Raw genomic sequence first — 26,349 nt, 5'->3', positions numbered from 1 at the left:
TGAGAGAAAACACAGAAGAAACTGAAATAAAAAAGCGCCTGCGCGATATACAGGGGCGTAACTAGAACGATAATTGGGGGGGGGGGTGAATATTCATATATCCAGTTCTGCCCTACGGATTTCTTTTGTAATTGCAATAGTTTACAACAGAAATCCGTCGGGCAGAACTGAATATATGAATATTCACCCCCCCCCCAATTATCGTTCTAGTTACGCCCCTGGCGATATAAGGTAGCAATCTCTGTGTCCCATATTTCTTGGGTTAACAGCTTTAAAATTTCATCTCTTGCAATACACCTTTGACCTTTCGCATATCTTGACGTCAAACCGAAAACCTGATGTTAGTTTGATTGGCCCATTGCGGAGCTAATGAAACTTCGTGTTATATGACATATCAGGCTTTCCGCGTTTGACGTTTTATGAAAAAGGTTTATTGGTAATTTTGTCAACTTAATTTCGGAGCTTTATAAAGTGGTAAGCGGCATACTATTTCCCAGTCTTTTCGCAATTGATGTGACTAACACGGACGAGGATAAGGAATGTGCATTTGAACCCGGCTCATCCCAGGCGAGGAAAAAACCCAGCGGTATTCATCATATGCAAACTTGGCAGTTGGCAATACAATAAACGAGAAATTGCGCATGCGCAAACGTTTGACCCGGTTGTTTTGTGGTTGTTCTGAGCAGGTGGCGTATATTGATGTGGCTTTCCCCTGATGTAACAGATGGGCTGATAACATTAGAGGTTGCTGGACATCAAAGTTCGGCTTTTAATCGGAAAGTGCATGGTCGCGTTTTTAGAAGGAAATGCCAACACTTCTTTTCAAATGAAGCAATTTTAACAATAGTTACCCAGCCGCTATTTTTGTTTTATGAGATGACAGACACAACAGGGTATAAACTAAACTAGGTGTTTTCTGAACCCTCAATTTTCGTAATGATACTCCATGTGAAATTTACAAAATCAGCCATGAATAAAGTTTTACTAAGCTTTGTCGTACGGATTACAAAGGCCTTTTTATATGTAACCCAATTCGTCATATATTTGGTCATAATAGATTATCCCAGTTTAAAACTGTTTTTAGTAATAATGATGAATCATGTAAAATTGTAAATAATGTATCTTTTTACCGGAGGTTGTTAATATTTATGCATTCTGATTGGTTCACTTAGTCTTCTGGTTAGTCTAACAACGAAATTTGTCTTCACGGTAAACTATCAGGCCGAGAAAACCCATGGAAAGACTGAAACTGCCACCCAATTACACTTCAAATATTAACACAGATATAACCGCCAGTTGTCGTTTCAGTCTTGGGTGCACAGGTGGGGTTTCTTCTCGCGAAATGTACTGAACAAATCAAACGTAAATTATCCGGGAAAAGATGGAAGAATTTATATCAATGGCAAGTGGCAGAAGGCTGATGGCCGCCGACATACAGTGTACTTACTCCCTAAAATAAAAAGAACTGCAACACTATTTCTCCCAAATGCAGTGTCATGCGAAGTCATTTCACGTAACACAAAACGCATTTTAATAGTCAACCAATCTCGTAATTCGGGTTTTCGCCCGAAGTCTAAAGGAAACACGCGTGTCTAGAGGTAGAACACGCGTGTCTGGAGGTGGCATTTGGCTTCAAAAAGTTTAGTCATGTTAATCGGGAAATAACGTTCCAGTTCTTTTTAGTTCATTAGTGTACCCCCTTAAGCCCTAATAATGTGTGATTTACACACGGCGGCCTCTGATATCTCTAATTGTTGTTCCAATGAATCTAACGACACTATTGATAGCACCAAAAATCACGTCAAGAATTTTCCCGATAGCGTTCGTTTTCAAATGGCCATTTCTAATGCTCCCTGCCGTGTCCAGAGGCCCGTAGTAGAGTTTAGCGAAGAAACAGAAGTCCATGATAATCGCGGGAATGAACCAGACGGCGATACTGTAGATTAAGCTGGTGACAGCGAACGATATAGTTGCGTCGATAATTGCGCCCCAAATTGTCCTCAAACTATATAAAAGACGCAGCAAAACAATCGCCAGTTAGCAATGGTTTGCATGCTGTCTCAACTTGTACGGTTGGACAAAAACGCAAGCATGAGTGGACCTTCTAGTCCTCTCATTATTATTCTATTTCATTATATAATATTCAGTGTTTTATTGACGAATCCGCCATTTTGAAAAGCGATAATAACACATGTGCGATTATATTCATGATAATAACGCATGTGCGATGTGTTATGTGTGATGAGTTATGATTATCGCGTTTGACCCACCAATCAGGAATCAGATATACGCGCCTTGGGGGATAAATTTTTTTTCAAAAAAAGTTTTTTTTATATAATAAAAACAAAAATACTTGGATGCTTGAATATGTGGAATTTATTTCTCATGTTGAGAATTATATCTCACGCTATTATTCTCAATACTCGAAATAAACGCCATATTTTCGCGTATCACGCATTATCCCCTATTATTTACTATTAATTTATACTAATTATTACCTGATATTCGCTTTTTTTAATAGTAACGCCTCACGCACCGTCAACATGATGCAATGCGATATGATAATCCACATGGTGAAGAACTGAACGTCGGTAAAGTGCCACGCAAACTGAGAAAAGAGATAGTATGGAACAAACATCGCCTTTATGTAGAACCAGACTTTATCCCTTGACGTCAGTATCATTGTCTGAAAAAAAATGCGGATTAAAAATATGGATTATTCCTCTACATATATGGGGAACTCGTCAGTCGTGACGCTACACATTATCCAACTGATATCCCCAAAGGGAGAATCATTAAAATCTTTTTATTAAATACAGGATTTTAAGCCTGAGGGGAGGTTGCTCAGAGTCGGTTGGGGCAGTGTGCACACGAGCGTCGTTTACGAGCGTTTTCAAAATCGTTTTTGTAAGAAAAATATGCTTTATATTATAAATTAACTTCAATTTCTTTTTTAAATTGACGGTGTTTAAAACCGTTTTGGCATAAAAACGTAATTAGCTACTATGTGAAAACGCCCGAAAACGTTACCGTGTGCACATATAGCCTTAATACCTTCTAGTAGATAAAGGTAAATTAATTAAGATTTTCTGGCACTTCACCCGATGTAGAATAATTGTTAAAAAGTTAAAAGGTTTTCACTTCGAGAGGAAATCATACTCATTATTCCCTGGCTTGACTTTTGAGATGTGTATAATTTTTACTTGAAATTAAGATCCTTCAACCCTAAGAGCAAATTTTATTTTAACTATAATTCTAATCATTTCGCTCGATTGAGATAAATGCATACCAGGGGCAAGTTGTATAAAAGACTATGCTAAATGCAGTTAGGACTTTTATACAACCGGCCCCAGAACTAAATTCCAAATGAGCTAGCCTCAATAAAACCCGGTTTGACTGTACTAACTGACCTGTGAGGAACATTTTGATTCGCCTTCAGAGTCATCATTGTCATCATATAAATAATCGTCGGGAAATTCTTTCTGTTCACATTGTGGTCTCGCAGCCACAGTCCGCATGAAAGGCATAAACACTGTATCATGCCACATGAAACGGTGTAAAAAGATTGTAAGCCGTGGAAAATCTTGGAGCATGAACAACAGGAAGATGGACGAAATTCTATGCGCGTCCTAGATAAAAGAAATACACTAAATAGTGCCCAACGTGTAAAAGGATATAAAAAAAAAACCATGCTTAAACTCAAGCGAGGAAATTAAGAAATAAATTCAAGTCAATTCAACGGTTGAAAGAATGTATGAACAATCGATCCTATAGCAGGAATCGAATCTACGCCATTGCGATGTCACTGAGTGCAATGCTCTTGCCACTGACCTGTGTAGAGGTAGCTGACATGCAAGAGCGAGAGAGGTTAGTTTGCATTTCAAGACCTAAATACGACGTTCTTTTGATCGTAGTATTTCCGCCGTGGGCCTTTATGACAGCCTTTCAATTAACCTGCAATCAGGCTAAAAGCCTGATTCTAAGAAAGATTCTAAGGTTACCCGAAATTTTGACCCCCAAAACCGTGCCAAAGATGTCGTGGCAAAAAAGCGAGAGAAATGTTTTGAAAAGGTTTGGATTCTTACATCATATACAAATATATTCTTGTTGAAAATGAAAATAAACAACCACAGCAAGAAATTGCATACTGAAAACAGTAAAATTCCAAAGTTTGATAGCGAAATGGCTTGGTAAAGTACGGAAATTTGAAACTTTTTAGTGCGCACAGAAATGTTACCACTTTCGGCCCATGCCTCTGAGGTTAAATGAAGAGTTTTTGAGACACTCTAAAACACCAGTAATCTGTCTGTACTGAAATACAACAGGACCGCTCAAGTCGTTTTTACCGTATAAAGCGCCCGTTGATATTAGCTGCTTACCTTGTATTCCCAGATATCCTTGGGTTGTTTTACACCGGCCAAATTGAGTTTATCAATTTCGGCCATAATGATCTTTCGATGTAAGGATGAGAGAATATTCAACGGATCACTCGCGAGGTCTTTTTCGTTCAGTGAAAGCATTAGCTCTCCATTGATCCCGGCCTTAGAAAAACGTTCGGAATAATCATAGCTCAATTGGTCAGTAAACCCCTGGGCCCAGCTCGCAACCTCTCTCACTGTCCAACTTTGTGCTGATTTGGAGTAAATGACTTCGGCGGGCTTTGCTTCGGTAAAAATAATCCAGTAAAATACTACCTATCAGAATAATGGGAGAAAAAACTATTCAGGACGGCAGCATTTCACATGTATAAGATTAAAATGAGACCCTTTTCCATGAGGTTATGTTTCATGGTATTATTCAACTGCTAGGAGCGTGATGCTTTGCCGGATTTATTGACAGATCTCGCAAAACATCTTGGTCTTCCAGTTAAATTGTTGCGAAATGGGTGAAACGCTAGATAGAACAGCAGGCTCAGTTTTTTCAGCAGTTCACAGACGAAAAAATCTACCGATTTGAAATTTACCCACTGATCTTAATTTCACACGAGACAACCGCTGCCGAGTGGAGGAAATTAGGGACTGTTTACATAGTCCCGGTTTATTACCCGAGAATAAGCGAAGCGTGAAAGGATTTTGAGGTATTGAAACAAATCTTTGTGATACCAAACCAGCACATGCTATCGTCGGAATGATCACATGACTGATGACTGACTGGATCATACTAACCTGAATATACTTATTTCAATACCTCAAAATCATCTTATGGTTCGCTGAATCTCTGGTAACCGGGTATGAGTAAACAGCCTCTAAAAACCTACAGCAACCTCAACTTGGTCTTGCAATAAAATCGTAATGAAATATAGCTCGTGCATGCTCTAAAAATGCAATTAATACACTTACACACTAAATATACTTACAATTAATAAAACGATTAAAAGAGCAATGATCACTAGAATGAATGCACCAATAAAACCATTAAGTTGTTCTTGGGATAGCTGTGCGTTCCGTCGTCCACCATCACCCTTCCCGTGTTCTTCAAAGTCCTTTAAGACATCTTCATAATCTGCAACATTTGTCTGCGACCTCGTTCGAATGTTCACCTGAGCTGGGAATGACTTTTCAATGATGCTCCTTGAGAAACAAAAGCGAATTCCGTTTGGGTTCAAACAGGACCTATTCTAAAGATTTTTCAATCTTTCACGTATTAAAGCATGTTAAAGTGAACTTGCATTAGGACACGCGCAACTACAGTATGCTTGAAAATTGATGAATAGGCGGCCGTATGCCTTGAAAAAATTGACCCTCGATCTCCAGCGGATAAGTTTAAAATGGAAAATAAAATGATGTAATGATTGAACAACTGAGCTGAAATATTTCGATGTAAATATTTTAGTTTTCAAATGAAAGTACATATTTTAATGATGTACCGCGCCTTGACCGTGGGAACGAGGTTGGTATACGAGAGTATTTTTGGCTTATCCACGGTTTATATAAGCTGAACGCTTTTCGAACGAGTAAAAAATAGATTACACGAGCGTTCCCTACAAATTTTGCAATTATCGACTTTCAAAATTCAATTACTTCAAATATTTCAAATTCAGTGCCCTGGGACCGGTTGTACGAAAGCTGGATAGCGCTATCCACCGAATTTTTTTTAACCGTTCTAAAAATATCAGGAAAGCAAGTCTAAGAGAAATCTAAGGTTTACTATAAGGATACTATAAGGTTAAACTAAAGTTATTCGATTCCGAACAACAGGTAACTGTAGAGCGATTGAACTGAAAACGGATAGCGCTATACAGCTTTCGTATGTACCACTGACCCCAGTAGCCTGAAAACGATACTTTTCAAATTTCAATACTGCACACACTCAGATTCAATACCGCCCAAAGTGTGCAATACTGCACGCTAAAATAGGCCCTAAGATCTTTATTCCGATTTTAGCGCGTAATTTTGCTGAGAACGCTTTATCAATTGGGGCTGTAAGGTATAATTATGAAGATTTACAACACTGTGGAAGATTGAAATAGAAATCACCCCCCCCCCCCTCCAAAACAGTGGCGTTGCCAGCCTGACGATTTTGTCGCGCTATGTAAATTTCGAGTTATTATAATTATTCATTTCTTTAGAATTTAATTGTTTTCAGTCAATGAACACCAAAATATTGGCTATCTGTAAAACAAGGAACGGGGAATCGGGGAAAGGAATGAGGAAAGGAACGGGGAACGGTAAAACCAGGAATGGGAAAAGCCGGAATCTGTAAAACAAGGAATGGGAAAAGCCGGAATCTGTAAAACCAGGAATGGGAAAAGCCGGAATCTGTAAAACCAGGAATGAGAAAAGCCGGAATCTGTAAAACAAGGAATGAGAAAAGCCGGAATCTGTAAAACCAGGAATGGGAAAAGCCGGAATCTGTAAAACAAGGAATGAGAAAAGCCGGAATCTGTAAAACAAGGAATGAGAAAAGCCGGAATCTGTAAAACCAGGAATGAGAAAAGCCTGAATCTGTAAAACAAGGAATGAGAAAAGCCGGAATCTGTAAAACCAGGAATGGGAAAAGCCGGAATCTGTAAAACCAGGAATGAGAAAAGCCGTAATCTGTAAAACCAGGAATGAGAAAAGTTTGTAACTAAATTAGTTACAATTTCCGCGCGTAATACAAAATATGCTAATTTGACATGGCTATGTTTTCCGTATTTTACCAAATTTCGCAGCCAAACTTAGCATTTCCACTAATTCAAGTACGCTTAATTCTTTTATCTGTTATATGGAACATAAACTGCATTCTTTTGTGGGGGAAGGAATATATAATACATATATAATTATACAAACGATGAAACGATCACAAGCACTGACAAGGTTAGTTTGTAAACAGTTAAATTTGTTGATTTGGTCTTATTCATAAACCTACAAAGTGGTCAGTGGAGCTTTGCGCGTTGCTATCTACCGTTTAATATCTACATTGCTATTGAAATTGAATAATGTTTGGTTGGAAATGAAAACTTTTTGGATCCAAATTTGAATTTCCAAATTTTCATATGAATTGCATACTGCAATGATATAATTAAAATATGCAAGAACAACTTCATTATAAATACGCAATATATTTTATATTTTCTATATTCAGTTCATTGTATTTACAGCTACCTAATAATATATCAGTATAAATCTATGCGAACAACAATTTTGCTCCATTTGATACATACATATTAAGCTTATTTTGCAATATATATTTGTCATAGTTCATGGTACAGCTTTTCATTATTGAATCAGATTACCCCTGAACAATGCACTACACTTTTGTTGTCCCAAATATAATATAATTTTGCTTGTAAGTAAAATTGTATAGAAAATGAAAATATTTTAGTGCATAATTTGTACCTTAATTAACTCAGATTATAATTAAACAGTTACCATTCTCACCCAAGGTTTTAATGACTGGAGGCTGATTAAAAATATACAATAATAATCTGTAAGTAACTAACAGTTGCAATTAATTAAAATCTTGGCTCTTTGAGAACAACTTTGTGTTGGGATGGAATTTTGGAATATATCCTATTGTTGTTTACATACTGTAGAGTAGATTTATATTAAGTAGCAGCAGATACAATATACTGGTAATATTCCAAAATTTAACAACATATCTTAATTCTTTTATCAGTTATATGGAACATAAACTGAATTATTTTGTGGAGGAAGGATTGAAGGAATATATATACATATATAATTATGCAAACAACAATAATTTTGCTAACACTTAATACATTATTTTGCACTATATAGTCATAGTTCATAGTAAAAGCTTTTCATATTGAATCATGCTAGGCTAGAAAACCACAGCTAGGTTTAATTTCCCTACACAATTTCTAAAGCATTTTTATTTGATTAAATTATTTGTAAAAGTAAATGCTGGTTGGAAATTATACTTTTCTAAACAAGACCTAGGATATATTCCAAAATTCCATCCCAACACAAAGTTGTTCTCAAAGAGCCAAGATTTTAATTAATTGCAACTGTTAGTTACTTACAGATTATTATTGTATATTTTTAATCAGCCTCCAGTCATTAAAACCTTGGGTGAGAATGGTAACTGTTTAATTATAATCTGAGTTAATTAAGGTACAAATTATACACTAAAATATTTTCATTTTCTATACAATTTTACTTACAAGCAAAATTATATTATATTTGGTAATTTGGGACAACAAAAGTGTAGTGCATTGTTCAGGGGTAATCTGATTCAATAATGAAAAGCTGTTACCATGAACTATGACAAATATATATTGCAAAATAAGCTTAATATGTATGTATCAAATGGAGCAAAATTGTTAGATTTATACTGATATATTAGGTAGCTGTAAATACAATGAACTGAATATAGAAAATATAAAATATATTGCGTATTTATAATGAAGTTGTTCTTGCATATTTTAATTATATCATTGCAGTATGCAATTCATATGAAAATTTGGAAATTCAAATTTGGATCCAAAAAGTTTTCATTTCCAACCAAACATTATTCAATTTCAATAGCAATGTAGATATTAAACGGTAGATAGCAACGCGCAAAGCTCCACTGACCACTTTGTAGGTTTATGAATAAGACCAAATCAACAAATTTAACTGTTTACAAACTAACCTTGTCAGTGCTTGTGATCGTTTCATCGTTTGTATAATTATATATGTATATATTCCTTCCCCCACAAAAGAATGCAGTTTATGTTCCATATAACAGATAAAAGAATTAAGCGTACTTGAATTAGTGGAAATGCTAAGTTTGGCTGCGAAATTTGGTAAAATACGGAAAACATAGCCATGTCAAATTAGCATATTTTGTATTACGCGCGGAAATTGTAACTAATTTAGTTACAAACTTTTCTCATTCCTGGTTTTACAGATTACGGCTTTTCTCATTCCTGGTTTTACAGATTCCGGCTTTTCCCATTCCTGGTTTTACAGATTCCGGCTTTTCTCATTCCTTGTTTTACAGATTCAGGCTTTTCTCATTCCTGGTTTTACAGATTCCGGCTTTTCTCATTCCTTGTTTTACAGATTCCGGCTTTTCTCATTCCTTGTTTTAAAGATTCCGGCTTTTCCCATTCCTTGTTTTAAAGATTCCGGCTTTTCTCATTCCTGGTTTTAAAGATTCCGGCTTTTCGCATTCCTGGTTTTAGCATTCCCCGTTCCCTTCCCCGTTCCCTTCCTCGATTCCCCGTTCCTGGTTTTAAAGATAGCCTATTTTGTATTACGCGCGGAAATTGTAACTAATTTAGGGCTGTTTTCCACTGTCGCGTTTTTCATACGCACGTACACGCACGTAAAAGTCTAAATGCTTATATAAGTTATCTTTAAAAAAACGAAATGAATAAATCGAAAGAACTTAGTTTTCCGCGTAGCTTCGTATGCATTTGCTGACCTAGATGTTGAATAATAAAAATTTAAAAGCACTTAAACTTTTACGTGCGTGTACGTACGTGCTAAAAACGCGACAGTGGAAAGCAGCCTTAAGTTACAAACTTTTCCCATTCCTGGTTTTACAGATTCCGGCTTTTCTCATTCCTTGTTTTACAGATTCCGGCTTTTCCCATTCCTGGTTTTACAGATTCCGGCTTTTCTCATTCCTTGTTTTACAGATTCCGGCTTTTCTCATTCCTTGTTTTGCCGTTCCCCGTTCCTTTCCTCATTCCTTTCCCCGATTCCCCGTTCCTTGTTTTACAGATAGCCCCAAAATATTAGCATAGCGGGACAAATGATCGTCAGGCTGGCTACGCTACTGCCCCCAAGGGAATTACCTTACCATTTGATTGGACGAACAAGTTTTTCCATGTCGTTCATAAATTTTGATTGGACGAACGAATTCTTTAGCTGCTGATTGGTGAAATATTTATTGGGATTTTAGCGGTAATAGGTTTACATACTTTTCAAGATGGCGTTGAAAATTTGCGAGTTGTCAACAAAATTACAAAGAAATTGAACGGTAATTTGATTTTTATTGCTTGCTTTATCTTTGTTTTTCAAACGCGTGTCACTTGCATTGCAAATACGCATGAAATAAACAAATCACTTCGTAGTTGGCTCTTTTGTGCCTTTTTTACAAATTTATTACACTCGTTGCAAAGCCAATGGCAATGCCAATCAAAGGATCGCTAAATAAACAAAAAGACACGTTCCTCGTAGCTTTAATATGAAAAAAATGATAAATTTATACGAGTTTGATCAAAAAGCGCTTACTTTCCCGGCAAATCGAGTAAAATAAGCTATTGAAAATCAACACTATCGGAGTAGAATATGTCACTTACTTGCATGATTAAATTACCATTCTACAGATTGCTAAATGATCACAGCTTCGACAAATATGTTACTTTTGCAAATTAGTTACAATACAATAGGTAGGCTAATACTCTATTAATTGGGTAATAATAGGTATAATATATTATGTAATACTCCACCCTCACAAGATCAACCTTGCCTTTCCCCACAAACATATATTATTACACTATTTGAAAGCAATAAAGTAGAAATTTTGAAATACCGTAGGTGAACATTGACGCTGGGAAATCCAATCCAAGTCTGTCTACATTCTGGACATTCTGCTTTCTTGGAAGTTTTAAACCATTTGGCCAAACAATATCGACAGAAACTGTGACCACAAGTAAGTGTTGTTGGGTTAAGAAGTAATTCATAGCAGCAGCCACATTCAAGTTCTTCCAAACTCACCATCCTCCTTTGACTTGCTTAGAATTAAATGTTGAAGATAGATGAAACATCTTAATTAATCATTTGTTGAAAAGCCAATGTATAATTAGAGAAATACATTTATACTAAACAATTACTTAATGGTTTTCGTATTTGGTCCAGTGATTTGGTCTGATCCAAACACCTAGGAATGTAGAAAGTGTGCAAAACACAAGTGATTTTGTGAGCTTTTCTTTACCAAAGCAACATTCCCAAGTTTTAAAATCCTGGCCAGCAAAACACAGATAACCATTAAAAGGTAGTATTCCAAGTTTGATTTCCATGAGCACATTAAATTTCTGTGTTTGTTTCAGATCTAAACACATGCTTTGGCCAATCAGAACACTTGTTGTATACATGTTATTTTATACAAGAGATTATATACCATTTATATTTACATGCAGCCTGATTGTTTTAAACTTCTTAGAGTTAATGGTTATCTACTTAATTCTAGAGTGTTGAGGCAAAAAATATGCTTTGAGCAAGCAGACTGAGAATCTTTTTAAACAGGGTTAAAAATTCTCCAACCATACTTAACAGAAATATTCATGTGGGTATTAGAACTTCTTTGTCATTCTTTGAAGTTCTTTGATGAGTCAGCACGCAGGTCAGCTAGAATATACTAGCTGCTTTCTTCATATATGAAAATATAGAGGCATAATCTTACTGGCATACAAACATTTATATTATTGTCGTGGTTGTCTGATCTTCCATACTTCTAGACTCCATTCATTTTAGTTTAATGGTTATAATATTCAAGTTAATAATTCTAAAGTTATGATGCCGTAATTAATTGTTATAGCTAGGCAACATACAGTATGTTATGTTATACTATTATTCATGTTATGGCAAAAACTCCTTTCACCTTTGATGTTGATATTTTCTGATGATTATCAATGTATAAATCTAATTTTTACAATTGTTGTATTCTCGGCCGCGGGGGAGTAAATTTCCATTGTATCCTTAAATAATTATAATTATTACCAAAATATAAATACAAACAAATGACTGTGTATATCAATAAATGCACAGATATCAGAGTTGAAAACTTGTACACTTTTTAAAAAACTGATACTCGTAGATTGCATAAGATTTTACTAATAGTATAATACTAATACTGTCTTACAGTTTTAGGTATCACCAACACTCTCTGAAATCGTCGAAGTCAGAAATCAGCGAGATATAAACACAGCATTTTAACAACATCCAATGTCGCTTATAATTTTGCAAATATACTCACCTAAAAAGTCCACAAAGGTATTCTTGAATACGCTCTTAATTAAAATGAAAACGAAGCATAAAAACAAATGATTTAGTGTAACATTTGGATATAGAAACACCAATAACGAAAGCTTCTTCCAGTGTATTTTATAAGAAGACGGATGTTCCCCAGTCAATATACGGTATATTACCCCCGGAGAACAGAACCACAATGCAGAACCATTATTATTTAATTGTTATCTAATTTTGATGATGTTTTGATTGTCATAGACTTATAAAGTAAAGGCTTCGAACTTCAAATACTCCAAAATGTTTATTGATACCCAAATTTACAGCCCACTCCAAAATTTAGATAACAGACAATTACAATACACTTTTCTCGGAAAATTCTTGGTTCATAAAAGACGGAATTTTATTTTAGTGCGAATTCATGATTTCAAAAGTGGAAGCACAGTTTTAATGAAGTGATTCCATTGCATCACGGTTAATAGAACTGAGATCTCAGTTCTAATCAGTGGTTTTAATTAACCGTGAATCCGTGATTGCTGACTATAGACTGTATGTCTACGACACCGAACACCAGGGTCTTACTGAAACAAATATGTCCACTAATTGTGGTAATCACGGTAATAATCAAGTAACTCGGGAGGGAACACAAACTACAGAGAGACGGAGACCTAACGAATGCGATGTTTGTAAGAAAAGGTTTTACCTACCCAGGCACTTAGAAAATCATAAGAAAATACACAGCGAAGAAAAGCCTTATGAATGTGATGTTTGTGACAAAACATTTCGACAACCATACGCCTTAGTAATCCATGGAAGAACCCACACCGGGGAGAAACCATATCAATGTGATATTTGTGACAAGAAATTTGCACAATCTGGCCACCTTGCACTCCATAAAATGACTCATACTGGAGAGAAACCATATGAATGTGATGTTTGTAAGAAAAGGTTTTACCTGCCCGGGTACTTGGCAAATCATAAGAAAGTACACAGCGAAGAAAAGCCTCATAAATGTGATGTTTGTAACAAAACATTTCGACATTCATGCGCCTTGAAAATCCATAAAAGAAATCACACTGGAGAGAAACCTTATCAATGCGATATTTGTAACAAGAAATTTCCACAATCTTGCAACCTTGTAGTCCATAAAAGGACTCATACTGGAGAGAAACCATATGAATGTGATGTTTGTAGCATGAGATTTGCACAATCTGGAAACCTTGAACATCATAAAAGAACACATACTGGAGAGAAACCATATGAATGTGATGTTTGTAGCATGAGATTTGCACAAACTGGAAACCTTGAACATCATAAAAGAACACATACTGGAGAGAAACCATATAAATGTGATGTTTGTAGCATGAGATTTTCATACACTGGAACCCTTGAACATCATAAAAGAACACATACTGGAGAGAAACCATATGAATGTGATGTTTGTAGGAAGACATTTCCCAGTTCGACAGCATTACGGCGCCATAAAAGAACACATTCTAGTGATTCTAGTGATGGACCTTATAAATGTGAAGTATGTGAGAAAGGTTTTGCTACCCTATATAGCCATGAAGTGCATAAAAGAACACACACAGGGGAAAAACCTTACAAGTGTAACATCTGTGCTAAGAAATTTATATGCTCTGAGGATTTTACAAGACACATGAACATCCACAAAAAAAAGCACCTGCTATGCGACAGTTGCAGCAAGGTGATGGTACAACCACAAGATTTGCTGGAACATTTTGTAAAAGATGAAAGTACTGGAAAGGTTATTTGTAATTATTGTAAACAAGAACATCAAAATTTCAGGCAATTGGTGAGACATATTGCAAAGGAGCATGGCAAGGATAGAAAATATCAATGTGGTCGTTGTAAAGAACTTGATTCAACAGAACCAACTGGTGTTGGATATATTTGTTATGTGTGTGATGCTGTGTTTGATGTTGCCAAGGATCTTGAGGATCACATGCTTGCACATGCAGCAGACTGAATATTTTTCCATGTATGTTTATTAATGTATGTTTCAAATGATTTACTATTTACAACCTATTAAAAGTTGAGTTTATGTTTATTGTGTTGAGGTTGTGTTTTCTTTGTGGTTTGGCATATGCTGCACTATGCAGCTTTAGAAGGAATATTAGGATGGTAAGGTGATACCTAATCTTCAGAACACTGGAAAAGGCTGTGAATTTCCAAATACTCCAAAGTGATTATTGATACCCATTATAATTGCACAGCTCTGGACTAGGGTGGGGAGGTTGCATCATTGCACACCTCTTGTATAGCCTATAGGGTGGGGAAGGCTCACATCCTTCCCTAAGTGAAGCAATACCTTTAGTGTATGCTATCCTACTGGTTTCTCCCCCTCCGCATGTGACCAATAGGGAGATTTAACATGATGACCTGAACGTAATTACGTAAAAGTCGACGTCTATACATCGACATGCGTCTATATATGGTCCATGCGTCTATATATGGACAGCCGCGCCATTTATTTGCCATTTTCACGTCGTCCTTGACATTCACGTGAATCACGTCCTCATGCTAAATTTCCCTAATATATTAAAATTCGACAGTGCATGTATCAGTTTTTTAACTCTAGATTAGCGCTAACCGTGGGCTATGTTGTACTCCGCTGCTTTGGTTTATGTGCTTCTGTACTGCTGTTCGTTTCAAGACTTTAAAAAATAAGACGTCTATTCATCCAGGAAATATTTATGGAAAAATATGTTCAACTTCATAAAAGAAAGATTAAAAAAATTGATGTAAAAGTTTCAGTTAACCCACGGTTAAGCTGACCGACTTTTGACCGTGCGCGGAACTTTATTTTGTTCGAATTTTTCAGTTTCAAAGCGGAAGCACCCCTTTTCCCGCCAAATTGTAAACTGGTGATTGAAACTTGAAAGCATTGTTATATCCACTTCTCACTTCTGTACGTGTTCTTATATAATCTCGACTTTACTTCAGCTTCGCGCCTTTGCAAAATCTTCAATTTTTGTCGAGATTTCTGTTGAGTTTATTCCATTGTTATTGGAACAGAAAATCATCTTCATCGCATCAAGAAATATGTCCAGCCATTCTCGTAATCATGGTCGCTCACGCACTGTTGATAACTGTGCTGTCTGTGAGAAGCAGTCCAGACATCTTTGCACAAGTCATAAGAGAATACACAACGAAAAAAAGCCTTATGAATGTGATGTTTGTGGGAAAACATTTCGACAGCCATACACCTTAGTGATCCATAGAAGAACCCACACCGGGGAGAAACCATATCAATGCGATATTTGTAACAAGAAATTTGCACAATCTGGCAACCTTGCAGTCCATAAAAGAACTCACACTGGGGAGAAACCATATGAATGTGATGTTTGTAACAAGAGATTTTCGGTAATTGGAACTCTTGTTCTCCATAAAAGAACTCACACTGGAGAGAAACCATATGAATGCAATATTTGTAACAAGAAATTTGCACATTCTGGCAACCTTGTACTCCATAAAAGAACTCACACTGGGGAGAAACCATATGAATGTGATGTATGTAACAAGAGATTTTCAGTAAATGGAACTCTTGTACTCCATGAAAGAATTCACACTGGAGAGAAACCATATGAATGCAATATTTGTAAGAAGGGATTTGCACAATCTAGCAACTTTATAGCCCATAAAAGAACTCACACTGGACAGAAACCATTTGAATGTGATGTTTGTGACAAGAGTTTTGCAAAATCTAGTAACCTTGCAGTCCATAAAAGAACTCACAGTGGATCTCAATGTTATAAGTGCAATGTTTGTAAAGCCAGATTTTCACACAATGATAGTCTTAGAGAGCACAAAAACAAGCACTTGCTGTGCAACAGTTGCAACAAGGAGATTGTTCAACCACAAGATTTGCTGGAACATTTTGTAGAAGATAAAATTACTGGAAAGTTTATTTGTAATCTTTGTGATCAAAAACATCAAAATTTCAGGCAATTAGTGTCACATATAGCAAAGGAGCATGACAAGGATGGAAAATATCAGTGTGGTCTTTGTCAAGAACTTGAATCAACAGAACCAACTGGTGTTGGATACATTTGTTGTGTGTGTGATAATGTGTTTGATGTTGCTAGAGATCTTGAGGATCACATGAGTGCACATGCAGCAGACTAAATATTTCTGACTGAATCTCTGAATTTCTGACTTAAGAGTAAATCTAACTGTCAAATACTAAAAGTTGTGTTCATAGTTTTGTTTTATTTTGTTTGGTTTTGTTTTGTTCCAATTCAGTTGGATTTGCATCAACTATCAAATTTTATAACTACTAATTTAATTTTTATATGCCTATTTAATGATGACACTTGGGTATTGGGGAATACGTACAGGGTGTATAAAAAAATGCAACCATGCTAATTATTTGTTAGTGCTCAATCTTTTGTCTTGGACAATAGAAAACCACCTAGGCAAATATTTATGAATATTAGGTGTTGTGTTCTTTTTGATAACACCCTTTAGTTGACATTATTATTCTTCATTTATTCTTCATTTATAACTAATTGACTGATGGTGGTGACTTTAGTTTGGTCCCAGCAATACAGGTGTCAATGTAAATAATAATTAAGTATTCCATATAATAAGAGGCGAGCATGTTTTAAACTGTAACCAGTGAATTTGATCGCAATCCTGAGACTGACAGATTTAAAGATTCCTAAATTATTCCTGGATCTAGTAGCGAACTGCAAAGCAACTATGGACTGTTTGGAGGGACAAATGATTTCAGACTTATATTTCCTGTCCCTCCCAACAGTCCATTGATGCTTTTCGGTTCACGACTGGACCCAGTACCCTGCTTGATTGGGAAATAGCTAATACTTGAGAAACGGTTGTCATTATTGTTGTTCATTTTGACTAATTGATGAGTTCAAGTTGATGACAGCGTAAGCTGCTATATTAATAATGGTAATAGAACGAATAAGAGTGGTATTAATGGCAAAATTATACGAGTGATTGCTTTAAGAAAAAATACCAAAACAAAATTTAAGCTCATGAAAGGGTGCGATTAATGATCAATTGCACTCCTCTTAACCAATGAAATTGCAGTATTTGACCCTAATTGCAGAAGGTACATAATTAATTGGTAAATAACACATGATATCACTGAATTGCTATGACATATGGAACAACCTATTATGTCTTAATATTGTTTTCCTTATTTATTGACTATTGTAAAGAAATCTTAATTTTATGGCTCTTCAAGCATTTTTAGAACGGTTGAAAAACACTATCCGGTGGATAGCGCTATCCAGCTTTGGTACAACCAGCCCATTTACTGTGCTCTCATCCTTAATGTTAGCAAATCCTAGCTATGGTCTAAATAACCTTGTGTTGCAACCCTTGCATAACAAATGTATTTTTTTGTTTCATGACATAAATTCGTCGAAAACGTTTTCTGGTAAATCTCATAAAAATATCAAGCATGACAATGCTTTTTTATTACCTGCCAAGGTGGAGAAGGTGGAGAAGTCTCAAAATCACTTGTTACATACATTACATTTGTAAGGTTTCTCTTCAGTTTTGCTTAGCTAGTTTATATTGCCGTATTGCTCAGTCTCAAAGTGTAAAAGCATCTCCAAAATAATAAAAAAGATAATTTGAGCCTTGGAACCAACAATTATTGAAGAGGATCCTAAAAGTTATTCCTAAGACTGAACGGGCGATTGAAAAAAACACCATCCGGTTATAATAGCGCTATCTGGCTTTCATATACAACCGGCCCCAGAAAGTTTTTTTTAAATTTTTGCGAGCATGACAAGAATGGGGGAAATATCAATGTGGGATTATATCTGCAGTAAATCAAACCCTGCAATATATGCACTAGTGCGTTATTGTACCAAGAACTGATGAATCTCAGGGACGCCGGAGAGGGCGACAGCAGCGGCAGCTGCTCTCATGCCTTTTACAAGCTGGAGCAGAGGGTGGGGGGGGGACGTGCCCTTTACAATCTCTGTCTTGTGAAACCAACAATCTGAAAGAATAGGACAATCGAAAAACTCCTAGACAATGGAATCATCTTGAAAGAGGGTACGTCACGATGAAACGAAGTTCAACAGACGATGTTTTACAAACATTTGGTTGTATGCCCCGCTACAGAAGTGCACTTTCCGAAAAAATGCCGCCCCTCCCCCCGCCTTTGTTAATTTCTGTCTAACTGTCTCCTTTCTCCGACACGCGCGGCATTCCTCGCAACCTAATTGGTGACGTAATAATTAAAAGGAGCTTTCTCAAATGACGATTATTAATTGTCTATTACTATTTGTAATTTCTTGAGTGCAACTGCGAGTTTTTAAAGAGAGTGTTAAATAAGTGTTAATTTGGTTTATTTGGATTAAAAATGGGCCAGTGTCTGGTCCGACCGAATAAAGTCAATCCTATATTGGACAAGGTTAACGGTGGAAGGGTTAGTCCTACCGGTGAAAGCAGCAGAGCGGCATATAGGAAGTCTCCAAGAATTGGTATGTTTTTACACTAATGTTCGGTGTATTACGGAAAACTTCGACCGATTCAAACAAAAACTTCGGCTTTAAGTCTTTGTTAAAGCCCGTTTTCCACCGTAGGCGCGAATTCGCGCGACGCGAAGCGATTTTTGAAATCTGGTGATGTAATTGGTTTGCGAAAAAAATCGCCGCGAAAAAGTAGAATCGCTTCCTACAGAATCCTACTTTTTATCTGTTCCGGCGAATAAATTCGCCTGGTGGAAAACGGGCTTTACAACGCTAGCTGGCTACCATATTGCTCATCAGTCATTGAATCACAGTTTTTAAATCATATTCGTAGCCTTTCCTCCAATCTGATTGTTGGAGTTGTAACAGCAGGCGGAATTTCGTACGATATCTGACCACCGTCTGAAGCCTATTTGCGGTTTTGACTTTTGTTTTCCAAAGAATTACTTACCAACTCTTAACTAGTTTATATTACTGGGGTTGGCTGTATCAAGGCGGATAAGTTCAAAATAGAAACCAATTATCTAACTGTTGTATTCAACAAGCGAACTAAAATTTTTTTTACCTTAATACAAACTTAAAGATACTGTTTTCAAGTACATATTCAGTGCATAATATTCAAGTTGACTCATTCAAGAGAGATCTAAGAGTGTTGTTTAATTTTGACTTATCCACCGTTTAAGCTAAACGGGCTTGATACAACCGGCCCCTGAATATATATATATATATATAGACTAACGATTATCACGATAAAAGTGAATTTTAGTAGAGTAAAGAATTGAGGTTTAGCTTGTCTTGTTTCTCATTTTGACTGAGTTTGCACGATTGCGTAAGTATAATACGACAAACCGCTGACTTTCAAAAAAATGAACACGTTATTTACCGTTTTGGTCGAACTGGGTGGAAAAATGTTGGCTCTCATGGAAAATAAATTTCTACCCGGACTCGAAGCCGGTAAATAAAATAAAAGTTCAGTCCGGACGGATGATAAACTGTAGCAGTGCCAGTGCGCGCGGTATAATCCGAGGAAGTAAAACAATAGTTTTTTTGCAGTTAATTTTGTATTGTGATTAATATATTTATATGGATACATGGTAAGTAACCCAGGGGCCGGTTGCTTGGTTTCGAAAGGCGTTTAGTTTACACGGCGGATAAGTTCAAAATGGAAAACAAATTTATCTCTTTATTGGACAAATGACCTGAAATATTTCGATTTAATTAGCTTAATTTTTAATGTATAAGTAAATATTTAAAGCATAAAATCCAGGTTCAGTCATTCACAATATATATGAGAAACTTTGGCTTATGCATGCACCGTTAAAGCTAAATCCTTTTGAGTAACCGGCGCCAGATGTTTCCCTCCACCAATCTTACGTATACATTGCATTACTTATTCCAATGCCGACTGATTTTCTTTTTTCAAGGTGAGAGGGTCACTTTACCTCCTCTTCGTAATTCCCCGCCGAGATATCGCTACGATCACAGACAATCGGCCAATGTCAACCAGAAGCGGGCTTGGCACGAGAAGAAATTCACCTCGAATACTGTCGAACCCATTTCACTCCGTGGTATGAAATTGCGAGGTACCATGCATAATTTCTTCTGTTTTTGATTTTTAAGCAAAAATTACCATGATTTCTTCTTTTTTTAATTCTTAAGCAAAATTTCCACGCGGGATTTTTTGTTTAGCCGGAATATGATATGGTCTGAGATAGCCTGCATGCATTCAGAGACTATTGTTAATATTATTATTGGATGCACTGCATGACGAAAGCCCGGGCTAACGGGCTGAAAGCTTTGCAGTATTAAATACTTACGTGGTGTACCTACAACCTTATTTACGTATTTGATGTCACCATGCAGACGTACAAGAATATTATTATATTCACTGCGTCGATGCCGCCAATTGAAAATAACATATCTTATACTGTCTCATGCATCTATTTTACAGAAAACAATCAGTATTCGCTATCGAATCAGAAAAGAACTAAAATGCTATTAGCGCAAAAAATTGATCCTTTCGGGCAAATCGACCTCGTTGAGCTTCCATCGTGCGAAGCGGATGATAATGATGATGAGTGGACTGGTGTATTCAACACGGCAGCGACGAGCAACGTGCAATACGCAGCAAATAAGCGCTGTTATGATTACGGCAAAAAAACCTGGACCAGCCTGAGTTCGTCGAACATGGTCGACACTTCAGAGAATCGCGATTTACAGAAAGAAGATGTGAAGAAGCCGAAGGCATTGAGGTAAGACAAATTATAATAAAACATTTATAGTACGTGCGTGCTGAACAGGACTTTTCCCGCCGAAATTGACAAGCGAAGTATTGTAATGAGAATTTGCTTTGTACAAGAACTTTTATTGGAATCTTAAGGTGAATTTTTATAATAGCTTGTTTACAAAGTTGATTATTTTATTTTTTTTCATAAGTATTTTTGTTTTGATGTATTCCGATTGCAATCTGCCCACCGTAATATCTCTTAAAAATGACATAGGATTTAGTCGACCGACCTGAAAATCGTACCACAAAAATCGCGTCGTGTGCGCCTGGCTTAAATGTTAGCAAGATGTCTTGTTACGCAATGGCCGTGCAGGGTTAGCTAAACTATATATGTAATTTTGTTCAATTTAGAAAGCCCTCAACTCGGGCGGAAATCGCACATTTGGCCGTGAAAAGCCAAATTGGATTTCATGAACAGGAGATGATGAACGAGAAAGGTATACATGCATGCACCATTAGTCACACATGAATTAATCATTTCTTGTTTCCATAACATGATATATCCTATTCTTGCCATTCTAAATCAAATTTACCAAGAACATAATGCTAGTTAGTAGTTATACCACAAAAGTTGAAACACGGATCATTATGTATATGCTTTGATACATGCAGAGATCGGAAGTCAAGCAAATCAGTTTAGTATTGGTTATTACTTACGTTTGGTTATTAGGAGGCGCACGAGACCCCATTCAATTGCATGGGGTAGGGGGCTGAGGCAGTATACACTTCCCGAGTTTGTTCTCGGGCCATGAAAGCTAGCCGACTAACCAGGGACGGCGGAGCGTTATATCAAGTGCGGGGGCTACATTTTTACTCCTACTTATGATGTTATAAAAACGATTCTAAGTACTAAGTACTGCTCAGTAAATAAGAAGTGTAAACATCTTTTGGTTTTACTGTAAATACAAAGTGAGGGGCTTGAAAAACAAAGCGTAAATAAGTGTAAACGGTCCTTTAAAAATCGCAGCAAAAAATTGTGAGCTGGTAGTCATTTACCTTTGCAACTCTAGAGAAAGAAAAGCTTTCAAAACCTCAACCTTTCTGGATATTGGGTGATGTTCCCATCAAACCAACCAACTTGCCAAGCATTGAGGAAGTTCAACATCAGATGAGGAACATTGAAAGTCAGATGGAAGCACTTTTGAATCCCGAAGAGAAATATGTCAGACGAGCCTGTGCCTTTACCATTGGCTGGAAAAAGGAAACGGCTAGATCCCAAGCCCCAGGTTGTGCTCCCCAGCGGCTGATAGATCACCAAAAGGCAGTGGTATGCAATGAAACCTTTCTAAACTATATAAAATCTGTAATCTGCTTTGAAGTAACTCAACAGTCCCTCTCCATGCACGTCACAAATTCACTGTTTTTAACTATACATTAAGTAAAATCGATTGCAAGTTTACCTCTGAGAGCTGTGTTCATGCAAAGATGCAAATTACATCATGCTTGAATTTTAATCCTATTTTAATACCTTGTTGTCGTTCTCTTATAAAACAATCCCTAAATGGTTTCCCGTGTTTTGATTACCTGATGGAAACACTTGGGAAAGTTGCTAATTAAGTTAAGAAAAGATGGCAAAATCACTCGCCATCGGCTCGTGTTTCATGCAGCGCGCTTTTCTTAACTCCCGCAACATTCCCGCGTGGATCAAACACGGAAACCATCAAGTGATTGTTTATTATCACATTCAGGGGTCATTAAAATAATAAAAGAAATCATGCATGTATTGAAGAGAGTTGTTATTAAAATAGTGAAGTTGTGATGTAATTTTTCGAAGTTCTACCTATTAGCCGTTCAGTTGACTGAACGATGGGGCTGTTTAAATGAGCCCGGTTACCCGAGATTCAACGAAGCGTGAGATAATTTTGCGGTATTGAAATGAGCAGATAAAATGATCCTGGCAGTCGTATATATAATCACCACAAAAATAGCATGTGCTTGTTTGGTGTCATAAAGACTTATTTCAATACCTCAAAGTCCTATCACGCTTCGTTGAATCTCGGGTAACCGGGCTCATGTAAACAGCCCCTATGTTTACTATTCCGACTGGCTCTACTTAAGGCGGATCGCGTAAGAATACTAGAGAAAGAATGCGAGGTTGAACGTCGTGAAATTGCAATCCTCGAAAAGAGAATACAGTCCTTAAAACGCAAAAGAGATCCCAAGGTCGATCTTAAAATCCTTCTAGAAAAGGAACGGTAAGTTACGATTCTTGGACGATGACCGCAGACCGATTGACAGGAAATATAATAATTTGTCTACACGATAGTCTAGGCCTTTTTTAAGGAATTCTTTTCAAAGTCATCGACCCCCTGTTTAAAATATAAGCAATGTCATATAAAACATAGAAGCATGTTCCACCCAATATTGTTTTTGCCTACAAACTATGAAAGGAAACAGGGGGGGGGGGGTGTTGGCCCCTCCAGTGTTGGCAACATGGATACATGCTTATATATTTTATAAAGCATCGCTTATATTTTATGCGAGGAGGGGGTGCTTTCTCTCAAAATGACTCCTTAAAAAGGCCCGGAGTCGATAAGAGGGAATCACCTTTCATTAATGCGGCCTCTGAGGATTGCAGAAACTGAGTCATGAAAATCATTTCAACTATTGCAGCAAACATGGAAGAAAGACCAAAAGGGAAGTTGATTCCAAAATGAAAGCAGCGACTGAGCGCAGGAATGAAATTCTCGGTGAACGGGCACGTGTTGCCAAAAAACAAGGTGATCTTTCCTTTTTCTGCTTGTAGTTCGTTACATAACCCTAATTCCTATTTTCTAGCATTCTGATTAGATGTATGTAACTTCGAATCAGATTTAATTGATGGTAAAGTTAACCATACAGGGGCGGATTTTTCGGATAAGCCAAATTTCCAAAACACTCTCATAGATGTTGTGAATGATTGAGCCTGCATCTTGTGCATTAAATATGTACTCGCAGCAAAAATTGCAAGTTTAAACGGGCCTTAAAAGAGCCCTCACTACCCTTACCTTTCCTGGAATCCTGTGGGAGAGAGCTGTAGAGGTATCAAATTTCTTGCCGGGAAAATTCAATCGAATCTCTTTTTGGCTTCAGCTCGAACTGAACTTGTCAGCGACGGTGAAGTCGAAATTGCTGTGGCCAATAAAGGCAAGCAAGATGTGAAAATGACGAATGAAAAGCGGGAAAAATCAAAGAAAAAAAAGGGTAAATCATTGAAGTCCCAGGACAAGAAGCGACAGCTTGTTCGTAAAGAGGTACGCTGATGACTACGTGTAAACGTTTGAGCCGTGACTAACGCCTGTATTCTAAAAGCTCGCACACACTCAAACTCGAGTGGGAGATCTCACACTCATTGAGTGGGCGATCTCAATCTTCTCATAACATTTTAATGACGGTATTTCCAGCCGAATAGCGGCTTCGTTTTCAGTGATTTACCTTATATCTTTCATTCTATTGCTCAGCGAAAACTCTCTCATTGATCAGCATTAACAAAATTTATATGTCCCACTTAATGAGTGTGAGTGAGCTTTTTGAATACAGTCGTAAGACAGGAGTGTCGCAGGGGTGCAATAAGATATTTGTGTTCACTGACCGAAAAACAAACCATTTAAAAAGGTCAGGAATGAGTATACGAATATGCCCCCTTCTACATAGTGAGCTGGTGACACAACTGCATGTGTAGTTGTTAGTAAGTTAGTGGAAACGCTTCAAACCTAGCAAGGCTCAAAGTGGCTGAGCAGCCAAAGAATAACGAAGCATTTTAAGATGGCAGAGAGGGAAGAAAACATGAATTCCATTGATTGCAATGAATCCCATTTGTGAACTTTAGAGATCTTTAACGAGTCTTTATGGAGTAGACTTCGTATCTTTTATCACAGACCAGCATAGTTCACGTGCATGAAACTAGGTGGAATCGTTTCGAACTAATCGGCCCGTTTATTTACATTTTACACGCTAAGCCAATCAGAATCAGCCTAAATTTTTAACACTTCATGTAAAACGATAAATAATTTTCCGTTTACCGGAAGTGCTCAATATTTTTGCATTCTGATTGGTTTACCGGTCCTGAAAATGTAAACAAATTTGCTGATTGGTCAAAAACGAAATTCCTTGTTCGACTCTACGAGAAACCTATGCATAAGGTTCGAAGATATCCGATCGACCCATGTTAAATGGTAGTACATGTTTCCTGTTTCATTATAGCACGCTCTCCAAAAGGAAGAAGGTGAACAACAATTTCACACATCCGTTGAAATGGAAACACGTAACGCTAACGACGACTTCTGGGGGCATGAGGGGTACTAAATGGTCTTGGGCAGTGCGGTGGTGAAGCGGCTCGCGCCTTGATCTCGTGTTGATTTGGATTTTTTATGGATAACTCGCGGAAGATCTCGATTAAACAGTTCCAGGGAAACGGACGCTAGGCGAACGAAATATTGCTTTCGTATTCACGGGAGAAAGTTTCATGTGCATGCACTGTAAGTGGGGGATGTTTTAGACCTACGACGCTAAAGCAACTGCAAAAATACCATCTCTATCGTCTCTATCTGTAACTGTATCGTCCTGATCGTTTCGTCTTTATGGTCTCTATATTCTCAATCTCTTATCTCAATCTTCTCAAAAGCTTCTATGTAATTTTCTATCGTCTTTATTTCTTTCATCTCTATCTTAAACTTAAAAATATTTCCAATATTCCCTTCAATCGCCTTCGTTTCTTTCTTTTCTCTCTCGATCTTATCTATATTTCCTATCTCTTCTTCTATCGTCTTCATTTCTTTCGTCTTTACCTCAATCTTCTCTATCGTCCCTATTTCTACGTCTTTTTCTATCGCCTTCTCTTCTTCTTCTCTATCTTTTCTATAGTTTCTGTTTCTTCTTCCATCGTCTTCATTGCTTTCCTTTCCCAGCTCAATCTTCTTTATGGTCTATCTTTTCTTCTATCGTCTTCATTTCTTTCATCTTTATCTCAATCTTTTTTACATTTCTTATCTTTACATCTTCTTCTATCGTCTTCACTTAAAAAAAAATTATAAGTCTTCTTCTATCGTCTTTAATTACTTCTTTCGTCTTTATCTTATCTATATTTCCTATCTCTTACTCTATCCTTTTTCTTCTATCGTCTTCATTTCTTTCCTTTCTAACTCCATCTTTTCTATAGTTTCTATCTCATTTTTCCATTGTCTTCCCTTCTTTCGTCTCTATC

At 36.9% G+C, this 26,349-nt stretch overlaps 2 protein-coding genes across 4 annotated transcripts; one reads left to right on the top strand and one right to left on the bottom strand.

The window, feature by feature from the left end:
• Nucleotides 1-1,367: 1,367 nt before the first annotated feature.
• Nucleotides 1,368-12,582, bottom strand: LOC114529150 (bifunctional apoptosis regulator-like). 3 transcript variants are annotated; one of them, XM_028550902.1, is made up of 8 exons: nt 12,415-12,582; nt 11,273-11,319; nt 10,972-11,173; nt 5,357-5,570; nt 4,380-4,694; nt 3,411-3,629; nt 2,499-2,686; nt 1,368-2,005 (listed from the first exon to the last, which is right to left on the bottom strand). In XM_028550902.1, the coding sequence occupies exons 3-8, from the start codon at nt 11,157-11,159 to the stop codon at nt 1,723-1,725; spliced, it is 1,407 nt and encodes a 468-aa protein (XP_028406703.1). In that variant the 5' UTR covers nt 11,160-11,173; nt 11,273-11,319; nt 12,415-12,582; the 3' UTR covers nt 1,368-1,722. The 3 variants fall into 3 exon arrangements, with proteins under 3 accessions (XP_028406703.1, XP_028406702.1, XP_028406704.1); XM_028550901.1 differs by lacking the exon at nt 11,273-11,319; XM_028550903.1 differs by lacking the exon at nt 11,273-11,319 and having other exon boundaries at nt 10,972-11,169.
• Nucleotides 12,583-12,919: 337 nt separating this feature from the next.
• On the top strand, nt 12,920-16,889 carry LOC114529185 (zinc finger protein 845-like). The gene is made up of 3 exons (XM_028550953.1): nt 12,920-14,385; nt 14,486-14,502; nt 15,311-16,889. The coding sequence occupies exons 1-3, from the start codon at nt 12,997-12,999 to the stop codon at nt 16,551-16,553; spliced, it is 2,649 nt and encodes an 882-aa protein (XP_028406754.1). The 5' UTR covers nt 12,920-12,996; the 3' UTR covers nt 16,554-16,889.
• The last annotated feature ends 9,460 nt before the right edge of the window (nt 16,890-26,349 follow it).

This window comes from Dendronephthya gigantea, unplaced genomic scaffold (assembly GCF_004324835.1).
Source record: "Dendronephthya gigantea isolate DGI-Jeju-01 unplaced genomic scaffold, DenGig_1.0 000053F, whole genome shotgun sequence".
Lineage (NCBI taxonomy): Eukaryota > Metazoa > Cnidaria > Anthozoa > Malacalcyonacea > Nephtheidae > Dendronephthya > Dendronephthya gigantea.
The sequence above is the reverse complement of the archived record's forward strand: the minus strand, read 5'-3'. Positions and strand labels throughout refer to the sequence as shown.